Source organism: Thermobia domestica, chromosome 11 (assembly GCF_964235325.1).
Source record: "Thermobia domestica chromosome 11, izTheDome1.hap1.1, whole genome shotgun sequence".
Taxonomy (NCBI): Eukaryota; Metazoa; Arthropoda; class Insecta; order Zygentoma; family Lepismatidae; genus Thermobia; species Thermobia domestica.
In genome coordinates, this window is record NC_137464.1 from 254,296,993 (window position 1) to 254,311,601 (window position 14,609).

A 14,609-nucleotide genomic window follows, 5' to 3' on the forward strand; every position below is an offset into this window, starting at 1 on the left:
ATTTCCCTGGTGTGAATGAGGGAAACCCGGGAAAAACTGCATTCAAGATGCCTGGCCTGAAAAAGTTGTTACACTTTTTTGACCGAGTGTCCCCACCGGGAATCGAACCCGGAATCGCTAAAGAATTCAGTATTACCAAAAGCGTTTCAGGTAGAACAAGGTATTATCTGAAAACTAGGCCCTTCTCTTGTTTTAACTATCGACGATATTAGCTCAAAAAATTAGTTTCTGAATACAAATATAAAGACGATTGTCACTCGCTTACTACAGTAATTCGGTTGTTAGCCGAAAACATGTTTCTTAATATCACTGACAATGTTTCTTGATCGTACAAGATACGGCAGTGAATCGGGCAATCTTAGAAACGTTTTACGAGGAAACGATGAAATTAATTTCCGTGTAACAAGTTGGAATACAAAATAGATACGAAAGCATTCAGTTATTTGTGAATTTAAATCTCCAAACAAAAGTGTTGCACAAAATTAAAAGAAAAAAACAGTACGTACTACGAAACAAAATTATCATTTCTACCTTTCTTTTTGGTTTTCTTGTCTTTATACAATTCCAGAACTAAAACCTTTCATTCACGAAGAGTTCCGAGAATTCCTTCAGATGCATAGGCGCCCAAAGGGAGGGGACAGTAGGGCTCTTCCACCCTAGTTCACGAAAATGTATATGTAATATAGCAAACCAAGTACAGTGTGTCCAACATACAATGCAGCCCGAATTTTGGGATAGTAGTATTTTTGAACCTGAAGTGATACACAATTAATGGTTATACCAAAATGAAGCCTTGTTCATGTATATATTTTTAAAACTAGGTAGGAACGATTGAAGTACACTAGGAACCACACAGTGTTGCCAGATGTAACTGAAGGTGAAAATCAATTTTTTGCCAAACATGTAAATTGACTCATAACTCCTACGTATAGATGTTCTGTCGTTAATTTTCAGTTTGTTTAGTTGGAGTAGCTTGTAAACTATGGATCAGAAAAAAAGAATTTTCCATTTTTACTGATAACTAATCGGATGAAGCCTCTGTAAGGGGGAACTGGGGAAATTGTAGTTTTCATAAATTAACACTCTGAATTGGAAACATTGCTGATGTTTCAGTGCATCAAAAGGTGTGTTAAGGATCTGTCTACATTATGCAATTCCTGAAAACAACGAAAAAGAAACTTTGAAATTATCATGATAAAACTTTTACCTGCATGCACTCGGCAACACTGTTACTATCATGAAACGAGTTATCAGCTCTACAGCGATGCTGGAAATGCCCTCTGTTTTGATTCAAACATGGTTCACACGTTTCATCATGTTGGCACCAATTTTACGAAAAGTAGGAGTGTTAATGTTCTCAATGGCACTGCGAATGCTCGTTTCCAGATCTTATATAATTCGAGAATGTTCTTGTATATCTCTTGCTTTAAGTAGCCCCATAGAAATAAATAGCAGTGTTGCCGGGTGCAAGTAAAAGTTCTATCGTGAGTTTCTTTTTCGTTGTTTCCAGGAATTGAATAATGTAGACAAATCCTTAACACACCTTTCGATGCACTCAAACATCAGCAATGTTGCCAATTCAGAGTGGTAATTTATGAAAACTACGATTTCCCTAGTTCATCCCTACAGAGGCCACATCCGATTAGTTATCGGTAGAAATAATAAAAAAAAATCATTTTCCTGCTGTAAGCTACTCCAACTAAACAAAATAAAAAAATTAACGACAGAATATCTATACGTATGAGTTGTGAGTCAATTTACATGTTTTGCCCCCCCCCCCCCCAAAAAAAAATGATGTCCACCTTCGGTTGCATCTAGCAACACTGTGTGGTTCCTAGTGTACTTCAATCGTTGATTCCTAGTTTTAAAATGTCTGCACGAACAATGCTTTATTTTAGTATAACCATTATTTGTGTATCATTTCAGGTTCAAAAGTTCTACTATCCCAAACTCCGGGTTGCAATGTATATTGAACACCCTTTATATTAAATACCAGACGTAAAACAGCAACCTTGAAGATGCCCCCCCCCCCCTAGAAAATTTTCTTCGAGCGCCCCTGCCTAGATGTGCTACAAAGAGTAATGAGTGATCTTAGGAAGAGGGTTACTGAATCTGTATAGCAGAATGGCGGCTATTTGCGAGATGTGATTTGGGGACAATTACGTTTTCAGTGAAACATTAATTTCTTTATTTTGTGCCACAGTTTTCCGCTTGGTGACTTAAACTCACAAATAAATAAATGCTTTTATGTCTAGTTTGTATTCCAACTTGTTACACCCAAATATATATACAGGGTGTTTCAAAACGACACTGACAACGTTTGGGAGGTGATGCCTGACACCAAGATAAGACAAAAATTATAGAACAACCTGGGTGCACAAATGCTTCCTTTCGGAGTTATAGGCTGCCGAAAACATGAGAAAATGGAATTTAAAGGTCCATAGCTCCAAAATTGTGGGACCTACCGTAGTGGGTCAAGACTTCACTTAGGAACTAATATGTGCCCTATCCAAACATCCACGTTTTAGAATCCTGCAGTACTTGCGCAACAATTTTTATAGAGGTAGTTTGTAAGTACTTCAAATTATATACCAATAGCCAAGCTATCTCTATAAAAATTGTTGCGCGAGTACCTTAGAATTCTGAAACATGTATTTTTGGATAGCACACATATTAGCTCCTAAGTGAATCTTGACCTACGGTAGGTCCCATTGTTTTGGAGCTATGGAACTTTAAAGTTCTTTTTTTTTTATGTTTCCGGCAGTCTGTAACTCCGAAAAGAAGCATTTGTGCACCCAGATTGGTCTACAATCTGGCGTCAGGAATCACCTCCCAAATGTTGGTGTTATTTTGAAACATCCCGCATATGTTTTAACCTTCAATATTGAGTTAAGTTTCCGATTTTGAATTTTATTAGTTACTGTGTTATTTACTTCCAAATATTAGATTTGGGAACACCTCAGGAGATGGACTCAGATCAAAGCACCTCCCGTTTCCTTCTACTTTCTTCATTCCACCCACCATTTTATTCATTTCTCATCATCACCATCTCCTTTAGCCTAGCCGGCATAATCGTGAGACGTAAAACTGAAAGATTTCATTTTTGTATTGCAGGTATTTTTTTCAAACTGCAACACGTATTTTTAGTTATCGTCCCTCTCGAGACAAAGGGGCGTATCTCATTTTTTCAACTTTTCCAGGGGACACGTTTAAAGATGTTATTGTAGATTTATTCTATCGTGTTCTGTCAAAATTTGATTTGATTTCGTAAGTTATATATCTGAAAAGACGGAAATCAAACTACATTTTAGAAGAAGACATGATAAAAGATTTAAACTTACCTCCGAGAAAAATTAAGAAAGAGAAGAAAAGCCATTTTGTCTCGAGAGGGACGATATAAACTAAGAATGATCCCTGTGAGTTATGAAAAGGTTACTAAAACGTTGAGGTGGACAAGAAAAATGTCTCTATCTGTATATAGTGTCCGCAAAAGGGGAGGTTCTGTCCCGTATGTTTGGAGAGTTCTCTCTATAATTTCATTTTGCAAGCAACCTGAAAGTGTATACTTCATATCTGGGCATCCTGTATTTATCCAGTGGATGGAGAGTAATAAAGTACAGAATACCCAAACACCAGTTGCAAAACCTTAGTCTATAAAGAGTACTGCAGCGTACTTTTGCTTTGAAGCCTTGTTACGCAAAACACAATTCACTTGTAAACATTAATTAAGAAACGCCAGCGTCATCTATTGAGCTTTCTCTCATATATTGGATGCTTTACTATTATTTTACATTGATGAAAATTAAGAAATTAATGAATTAATATCGGTATGTTTTGTCTTGAAGTGTTATAAAATTCTTACGACAATTACAAAAATTTTAATGAAAGTAATTTTAATGTCGTGCTTTATGAAACATATTGCTGTCAATAAAATGCAAGCTGGAGCTCTTTTTAGTAGTGTAGTATACTGATGAGAGGTGGCAGCACTACTTTGTTTACGATTTGGCTTTATTGAACCAGATTCACTTTCTCTAATTAAATACACAATGATAAGTACGACACTAAGACGTACTGTGATATTTCATAAGACGCAAACTCTTTTTTTGTGACTCATAAACTGATCTTAAGGCCTTTCGTTATGACGGCAATTTCAGTTTTTATTAATTACTAACACATTTCTGATTGATTAAGGGTTTTCCACACAGACACGTCATTTGAATGAGTCTAACAAAATTCTCCTTAGGGGCCGTCCACATATTACGTAACGCTGTTTTTAACCATATTTTTACCCCCCTCCCAACCCCTGTCACACTTCGTAACGCAAGGTCGAGCCGAACCCCTCCCACAATTATTACGTAACACTTTTTTATTTTTGTTTTTTCATCAATTTTGCTTATTTCTGGGGTTATTAAAATTAAAAAAAAAATTTTTTTAATGGGAGTACTTTTTATTTACAAAATCCTTATGTTCTGAACATATGTAGTGTTTTTCCCAACAAATGAAACTATTAGAAAATAGTAGTACCGTTATAATATTCTAATCCCATAAGGTTGTTTAATTAAGCAGTCTTAATTCTTCGAAACTGCATATGTAATTCTCCCAAAAGATCGTACCCATCCTTGTAGGTCACCGATGATCGGCAAGGAGCAAATATGCCGGAAGGTGCATGTAAAGCAGGATCTAAAGAACTAACATTGACCTTTTTTTTGGGGGGGGGGGGATCCAGGATGCTTCGTGTATTTGAAGTTCGCCAATGTCGACGATGCAAAGTTTTTTTCCTTGTCGACCAGAGATTCGAAGTGACTGCACATATGAAAGAGCAGGGACAATATCGTTTGTGAATACGCTTTCGAACATCTTTGGACTTTGGACTTCATTTTATCTCTTTTCAAATTCTTCTTGGCCCGAATCAGTCCCTGAATGCGAATAAAAATCGATTTCTCCAGAAATATTCAAATCCAATAATAATAATAATAATAATAATAATAATAATAATAATAATAATAATAATAATAATAATAATAATAATAATAATAATAATAATAATAATAATAATAATAATAATAAATAAACAGTACGAGATGAATATCAAACGAATTAGGCTTCTAATATCTAATTTTTCTCTGCAAATCGTGGATCGTTCCATCGCGGAAAATATTATTTCACGAAAAAGAGTTTCTTCTGTTTCACATGCGAAAAGCTTAGAAGAATAGACGGGGTAATGATTCAAATCAAAAATTTTGAACACTATCCTCAAAAATGGCAATAGGAATAGAAACGCGAGGGCACTTTCAAGCGCTGGTTACGATCACTAACAACTAATTCCAGAAAAGCGTATGCTGTAAACGCAATACCGCGATAGCCGTAAAACGGTGTTTTATTGTATTGTAACACACGTAGAGTTCGTCACCAATCATACTGGTGTCTAGTAGTTTCTTCGAATCCCTTCTGCATGATCCAATTTATATAGACTATATGTTCGCAATTTCCCAAAACAATAGAAACATTTATTTATATAAAAAGGAAAAGAACTGAACCCGTAACGAATACGTAAACCCTTCTTGTTGCACTTTGTAACGCAAGACCGAACCCCCTCCCCCGTTTGGCGTGTTACGTAATATGTGGACGGCCCCTAATGCTTAAACATTCTATTCTTACTTTGTTTTTTATTTTAGTACACTTTCGTGTTCTTGCACTTTGGGAATCTAAGAAGAAACTCTTGCGGTATGTTAATACCCAGATCCCGGAAGTACACTGAAATAACTCTGAACTGAAATTTCATTATAAGATAGTTAACGGGAATTTAAGATCGGAAACACTATCCTTACGTGTCCTTTTTCGGAAAACCCGGAATATCCTCCTATTCCATCTTGCCCGCCCCAGGTTGGCAATTGCACAAAGGTCACTTTTCCATATAATTCCCGAACTATTATAATAATCTAACAACTGATGTGGACATTATTTTCGAGCTCCCCGATGTTTGACGGACTAATTAAACGCGTGCTGGCCAAATAATATTACTTCTGCACTCTTTGTTGACATTGCTGTTATTATTGTGTTGATACTTTATTTCTAGTTTTTTTTTTCCTGTTCGCTAACATTCCTCTGTGGAAAATCGATCCTGTATTTGGAAATTTGTTCCATAAATAAAATAAAATATAATAATAATCACGAATCAAGAATATAGTTCTTGTATGTGGATTCTAACGCAAAATAGATGAAACAATGATTTTCAACTACGGATACACGAACAATATGCCACAGGTAACAACTGTAATAAACAGTAGGTAAAATTCGTGGTGTGTGGTTTACTCAAGTTGAAGTTAGTGCAAAATATTAAGATAAATCTCAGGTAATAAGCTAAACTGGCAATCCTGACGGTCATGAGTACGATAGCAGCCATTTATTTAGATGACACCATGTATTACGAAACAAACTAGATAACGTATACTGACAGAGGAACGTAACATGTATCTGTTTTCAGCACATGGAATATTGTTAGATCATAAATATAGTTATATAAAATCAAAGATCCTTTATCTATAATCAGGAGCGTCATTTTAGATTTTGATTGGGGGGGGCAAGACCCTTTGATATAAGAAAATTTTCGCGTTTTTCACTGATTTACTACTATTGTATTGATAAAATCTACACAAATCTCAAACTCAGGGGAAGCAATTGCCTCTTCCTACCAATAAATGACGCCTCTGTCTAGAATACGTATAATGCATCGCTTGCAGGTTTACGTAATAAACGTACGTATTCCGTACATATCAGAAATATAAATATACGGCTCTCCATGTAGTTTTAAGTGAGGGAACTTTTGAATACACTGAACACAACGCAATGTCCGTACTTCTTCATGTGAAATGGGTTCTCAAGATGATCTGGGACCTTGATCTGACCGTGACCTGTGACCTTGACACTTGATTGACGCATATTTGGTCGGCTTGCGACATAGAATCATACCATATAGCTTTTTCTTTGATATCACTTCGATTTATGTTTTTTCAGGCTTTCAGAATTTATCACTGCAATCCCATAAGGAAAAAATCGAAATTTAACCTTTGACCCTATATCTCTTAAATCTTTAGTACAAGTGGCATGCTTCTATGGTGAAACAAAACTTATGTCCTTCGTCTAAAGTTACACCAAATTGCACGGCTTTACCTAATACCACTTTTGTACAGTAAACAAATGAAATTGACACACGAATTAATCAACCCTCTGTATATATATATATATATATATGCTTAACTGTTTACAAGCAGTGTTAAGAAAGTATTAATGAAATATACCTACTAACTAAATAAATAGGTAACCCTTCAAATCCGAGATATTGAATCCCATTTCAAATTAAAGTAATTCAATTATTATATTTATTATACTAATATTATATTTTTTTAATTCTCGATCTTATATTATCATCGATCACATACAAGGGAATGCATGGAAAGACAACACACAATGTCCACTCCCTACGCGCGGGATTAAAACATGTAAAAGATTGGTCTTGGGATCATCACCCTAACAAACTTTGGATCTGTCGACCGTGCCAACCAGCAGATTAATAAAACTAGTAATAGTAATATTAGTAATAACAGTAAGTACTTACGATAGCTGTATCATATCCTCGATGCCAAACTGTCCCAAATCTTGCCGCCTCCTGACTCCGGACAGGCTGGTAAGCGTGAACACTTGCGGCTGTAACAATGAGAAACAATAATCGTTAACAAAATCAACAATAGTTCTAGAACAACATATCCAACCATTAAAACATACTTCTTACAAATTAGACTTAAATATTTACAGATTGTATGTTTGTTTGTATGTATTTACAGATTGTAAGTGAGATAGAATTTTTCGCGGCATTGCCGAATCTTTGTAGCATTTGCAACTCATGGCATCTTTTAAGTGATATTACGCACTCATTACACAATTAGGCCTAACACAAGAAATGAAGTTGAACAGTTAATGCTAGATTCATGTTATGTGTCATTAATGACAACATGTACTGCTATCTTTACTAATGGTAGGCACAAAAACCGGTTTTTCGGTTTTTCACCGAAACCAGTTTTTGAACATTTCCATAAAACGGTTTCGGTTTTCTCCAAAACCGGTTCGGTTTTTCAACGAAACCGGTTTCGGTTTTCTCCAAAAAACCGGTTTCGGATTTCACAACACCGGTTCAGTCGGTTCCGGGTTTTTCCAAAAAACTTTCTATTTCTGACCAGAATAGTGTTTCGTTGTTCTCCGGAAAACGATTCCGTTTGCAAAGAAATAATATATGTATTTTCCAAAAGTTTTCCCCGAAACCAGTTTCGGGGAAAATCGAACCGGTTTCGGAGAAAACCGAAATCTCGGTTTTTCGGAATTCGTTTTTTCTAGAAACCGGTTTTGCCCATCCCTAATCTTTACTAGTACTATAATGAAAGACTCAGGGGCGTATTTTTAGTATCAGGTTCACCTTAATAGATGGTGGAATAGTTCTCGTGAAGTATCAATTTTCATGTAAACAAAACATGGTTTGTCAATTTTCTCAAAAACTACGCATAAAAATTTACCTTCAAAGTATGTCATTTTGTTCCGATTGATGAGATTTATCAATTGATGTATGTCTCATTTCTGGACATTTATCTTCTAGTCTACACTGATAACATTGAACAATATTAAGTACTTAAGACAGGGATGAAAATTCATCAGGGCGGACGAGTATTTAATATCATACTGAAGGTAAGTAAACGATTTATATTGTGGGATGTGGGCTGGTAGCTTTCTTGGGCTAATAATATTTTGTTGCTTAACATGGTCGCTTACTCTGAGGGAAGAACATAGACTGAAAGTATTTGAGAACAAGATCCTGAGACGAATATTCGGACCTAAGAGAAACGGGAATAGGGAATGGCGGAAACTTCATAACGAGGAACTACATAATTTATATATGGTTTACCAAACATTGTTAGGGTCGTCAAGTCTAGGAGGCTTAAGTGGGCGGGTCATGTAGCTAGAATGGACGAAAGTAGAAACGCTTTCTAAGTCTTGACTGGAAGACCACTCGGAAAACGACCATTAGGAAGACCTAGGCGCAGATGGGAGGATAATATTAAGATGGATCTCGCAGAGATAGGAATACAAAGTAGAAACTGGATGCAATTAGCTAAGGATAGAAGTCAGTGGAGAGCTTTTGTGAACGCGGCACTGAACGTCCGGGTTCCATAGGCCATAGAGTTAGTTAGTTTTTATTTGCAATTCTGACTTAAGATGATACAAAACGCCTATGAAACTACAAATAAATGAACATTCATGGCCTAAGAGAAGGCGTTACCTTATGCGGCCCGCCCATCTTCAGATGGGAATGAAAATGCACTTAATAAAAAAAAAAGTCTATGTGGAGTGTAATAAGTATAAATGCACTGAAGAAAATGTTTATTTTGCAAAACTTACTTTTAATATTTTGAAGGATTTTTGGATTACCAAAAACTCCTTTATATTTTCTGTCTCCGCTCCGTCCAAGACACAGTGTTCGTAATTTGAGGGAAATTTCCTAAGTAAATTTAGCAAAACGAAAAAAAATCGAATTTTTCGATAAAACGTGAAAACCCAGGGAAATTCTCGTGCTGATTGATTGACCAATATAAATGCTTACATTTTTTCTTTGTTCTTCAATAAGCCAATAGAATAGCAATACTTTGTGTGTCTGGCTGTCTGTTCAAAGTAACATATTGCACCTAAAACAAATGTGGTTGGCACTTCCTTAAATGAACCGCTTATTGCAGAAAGCAAACATGTCCAACATTTAAGCATTTCCTTTTTCTGACGATAATGGTGCACCCTCTATTCCCTTACGTCATACCCAAATTTTGCATGTGTATTTTAATCACGTATACTTCTTTCATTAAAGGAAAAACACATGTTATGGTGGAAATATCGTAAATATAGTTTTCTTCAGTATCTTTTTTTTCCTCTTCTGCAATCATTACGAGATGTGGAGATTTTTGCTTTCTGCAGTAAGCGGTTCAAATATAGCTAAATTAATCTTATCACACAATTTTTCTGTCAGAGAAATATAGGGTTCTGTGTGACCGCAAAATCACGACAAAGAATAAAGGGATATTGTTAGGCCAACAATGATGTATGTAGCAAACACATGATCAATAAAGAAAGCACATCAAAAACGATTGAATGTTTCTAAAATCAGAATGGTGTACTTGATGTGTGGGATAACAAGAAGAGAAAGAGTAAGGGGAACAATGAAAATTTAGATATCTCTATCTAAGAAGATTCCAGAAAGAAGACCGCAATGGTATGGCCATCTAATGACAAGTACAGACGGCTATGTTGTCAGAATTATGGCAATGGACGTGGATGGGGAAAAAGGTAGAGGGATACCAAGAATGGGTGGATATGGTTAAGAATGAATACAGGGAGAAAAGTCTTAACAGGGAAAGAATTCCGGGATAGGGCTTTATCCCGAAAAGACAAATCAGACACGTCGACTCCACATAGAAACGAGAGAAAGAATATGTTGATTGCGGTAGGCTACTTTGAATATTTTCTTTTAAATTTTCTAACACCACCCACTCATATGGTGTGGATTTTCTGCTTAAGTTCTCTGTGATAAATGAACCTAACTACGCAAGTCGTGTGAAATGAATTCAGAACAAAATGAGACGTTTTTTACAGTAAAACAATACTGCTACAATACATTTGTGTAGTTATAAATTGACAGTCCATGAAGTACAAATATGTAAACACGATAATATAGAAATTTGAAAATATTTATCTCTTTCGATATCCTTCGGGAAGATCTCAGACCCCTTTCCCGGGTTATCCAATGGATACATCACTGCGCAAACTTTTAACAGATTTCCCATAAAAACCAATTTCTAATTCCAGTTAAATGTTAAGTTCATTTACTTATCTAGAAGTGAAATCTTAAAAAAAAAGAAAAAGAAAGAAAGAAGAAAAACAATCATGTGAAAACGAGGAAATTTTGCTATTTATGTTATCCACGCTCTATAGTTTGTAAATATCACGGTCAGATGGCGTTACTAGTCAAAGATATACTGTAACACGTAACGAGACATTCAACGAAAATTTGTAAATGAATATTTCAGAGTTGCTTTTCTCATTACAATAACAAATAAGGTTATTTTGCACAATAAAATATCACTCATTGTAAATTCATTGCCCTAAGAAGACCTCTTGAAATCTTCTCCATAATCATTTATCTTAAGATATTTTTTTTCTACGTTAGCAAGCAGAACGCTTCCTAAGTCTTTTTCGTGTCTTGATAACGAATCAACGATTGATTCTGTCTGCCGATTATCATTTCTTTTTGTAATAAAGCAGGGTAGCTGTCATTTCCAAGCACTTATTTTCACGATAATATCCATTACTCCTGCCATGTTTCTGTTCCATGTGATTCTTTTCTTATATACGTTCACCTCCTGTGCTTGGGGTCCCTGGTTCGATCCCAGCTCGCGCCATGTGGACTTTGTGGTGGACAAACACCGCGCTCGTGGGTTTTCTCGGGGTTCTCCCGTTTCCTCCCACTTTCTTCATTCCACCATTTCATTCATTTCTCATAATCACCGTCTACTTTAGTCTAACCGGCACAACTGTGGGACGTAAAACCCAAAAATTTAATTTCTTTTCATTTCTTATATAATGTAAGGGCCCATTTTAAGGATACTGGTTGAACTGTACTTTTGGTAGTATTGTTCGTAATGGCCCATGGACTATTGTAAATTCGGATATGGAAAATTTCTGTGCTGTCCTCTACCCTTGATGACCTACGTGCGTGTTTACTTTCCTTATTGGCTAATGTACTCCTACCACAAGTAGTGTATTCTCAAAATTAATGGAATAAAATTTCAAAACTTGAAGGGAAAATAGGACTACGCCTTAAAATAATAAACGCCAAGACAATGAATATGAGAGTGGAAATACTTTTATTCTGTGACATTACGGAAGATGACTCAAGACTACCTTGACTATCCATTTGCACGTTCAACATGACAAAACACCAATTATTATTACTCCAGTTTCTAACCAGGAGAAAAAAAAAAACATGACACAAGAAGAAGAGATTGCGAAAATCCAAATCCGCCTCATGTCGTGGGTTTTCTCATCATAATAATTGGACTCCAGAACAAACCTTCGCTGAATCAACAGTTTTTCGCTTGAAGTTCTCAGTCCCTTCAAAATGGTTACAGCATATTCTTGTAAGATCTTACGAAAGTAAATGAACTCAACGAAATGCATTTTTTAAATCTTACGGTTGGGAGGATGATTTTCATGTAAAAAACACTACGGAAAATTTTTACAAAGCTACAAGAATGATAGAAATACGAAATAATATATGCATACGAAGTGAAAGCTGTACTTCAATAATAATGTTTCAAGGTAGCAAGGCAATGAAGACAAATCGTTGACGTGGGAAAAACAACAAAATGAATAATATTCCAAGATTCTTTTTAACATGATAAAAATCATTTTGCATGAATCTTACCAGGTCATCACTGATGAATCAGTAAAGAAAAAACTCAGTCAAAGAATGTAAGCACAATTTTTAGAAGCAAGAACGGTATGGCACCACTGAATGTAACGTCGTTTAAGACAACAACTAACCAAACTGGAGGCAAGTATTTTAATTACACTCGACTCTAGTCATAGGAGCTAAATATACGGTTCTGATTGGTTGAAATTATCCATTTCTCACCACGTAGCACAAAGTATAGCATAAATCTAACGCGTGTCGGTCCTCGTGGTCGAGTGTGCGCCCTCCCCGCTGGTCTAGTACCTAGCACGTGCGCTTTTGGTGTACGAGGTTCCGGGTTCGATTCCCGGTGGGACAGTCTTTGTGATTTTAACTGTCCTCGATGTTTCTGTGTTCGTGCCCCTGTCGCTCTAGGTGATTCGAAAAAAAATCAAGTAAGCAAGTAAAATTAAGTAATAACTAGTTCAAGTAAGTTACTGAGTCACGTTTGGTGAGTTAGTTAACTTTTTTAAAAAAATTCTGCTAGCGAGCGAACTAGTAATGAAAATAACTTTTGGTGTAGGTTCAAACCCGGCCCAAGTGAAGTTTTATTTTTTTTTATTTTCATGACACTTTTATCATTAAAATAAAAAATAATACTAATTTGCCCTTGTGCGTGATATATAATGCATAAAAAGTAATTTACTTATGTTACGAAACATAGCTGAGCAAGCGAAGGGGGTTAGATGCCCCGCAGGGCTCGTTTTGTTCCACTTTAACCCCCATGATAATACCACGTGACATTTTTTTTCATGGTAGCACGTGAAAAACAAAATATGTCTCATGTTTTTACGAAATATAACCCAAACATAATTATCTTTTTTTTTTTTACTTTTATCAACACATAAAGTGACAATTTTCTTCTATTACTACAATACCTAGGCACACAATACATGCACCAGAAGATTTGGACAATTGCAAACTGCATCCAATCAGAAACATGCATATTCTTCCTATGGCTCGGGTCGAGACTGAAAAAAAAAATGCAAACTGGAGAGGTAAAAATGAAATAGCAAAACCAAAGGTTTTATACATATAGAAAGTACATTGACTATTCTCAGCCAAACAATCTGGTAGTTGAAGAAGGGCGAGCAGACGTGTTATAACTAAAAACATAATGATAATTTCACTAATCCAACAAAATGTGGATACCAGCACTAACATCAATATTTTGTTAAGGCTACATAAAATTAACGCTAACTTCTGTTTTATACATTTCATTTAAGAGTGCATTTACTTACATCAGGGATTGTCAACGTGATGACTTCCAAGTCGTGAGAGATAGCCCGCGTTATTTGTTCTTGCACTATCCACTCCTGTGGATTAATCCCATTTAAAAATAATAACCAATGTAAATCACACTGTTAGCTTTAAATAATAAACGCATCTGTTTAAATAACACCCTCTGTACTCTGCAAGCATATCATACTTCTTTTCTTTAATAAAATTATTTAAATTTAAACATTCTTTTCTGTGTTCATATTGTTCTTATCATAACAAAGACTTTCCGATTTGTTTTACAATAAATAAATAAACAAATGAAATGTTGGCAACTTACTAAAATCTTGAAGGTATACAGGCGACAAGGAACAACAAATTAAAACTGATTGATACAAATAGATTTGGGGATCATTCCAACTATTTGAAAATTAACAATTCTATAAGGAAATGTTGGCAACTATATCCCTTTCTTTTAAACTTTTTAAATGCATTATTTCCAGAAAATTTTATTCTTGAATTGTAGAAGTTTGCTTTCTTGAGGGAACACATTGTTTGTTACACCAAAATAGTGAATTTGTAAGGTTCCTGAATATGCATTGTTGTTATGTGGTGCAGGGGAGTGTAGAAGTAAAAACAGTTACTTTTTTTCCTTTTTTAAAAGCATTTGTTTTCCATCTTACTAGTAAACACTTTTATGGGTATTGGCTTCATTATAATTGGACACCACTAGTCTATATTCAGTAGAATGCCAGTGACTTCTGAAATGAAAAGTAGTCCTAAAAGCTAAGAAGATTCGCTAACTCTGACATACAGAATATACAGTATCTTGACAAGGCATAGGGCCAGC

General features: G+C 35.5%; 1 protein-coding gene across 9 annotated transcripts in view; it reads right to left on the minus strand.

Annotated features, from left to right (window-relative positions):
* The window catches only part of Myo10A (unconventional myosin 10A), a 744,055-nt gene that overhangs the window by 439,104 nt on the left and 290,342 nt on the right, over positions 1–14,609 (minus strand). For all 9 annotated transcript variants that reach the window (XM_081732073.1, XM_081732074.1, XM_081732068.1 and 6 more), the window contains one exon: positions 7,616–7,704. In XM_081732073.1, the coding sequence (XP_081588199.1) occupies positions 7,616–7,704 (89 nt within the window). The remainder of the gene's footprint in view (positions 1–7,615; positions 7,705–14,609) is intronic.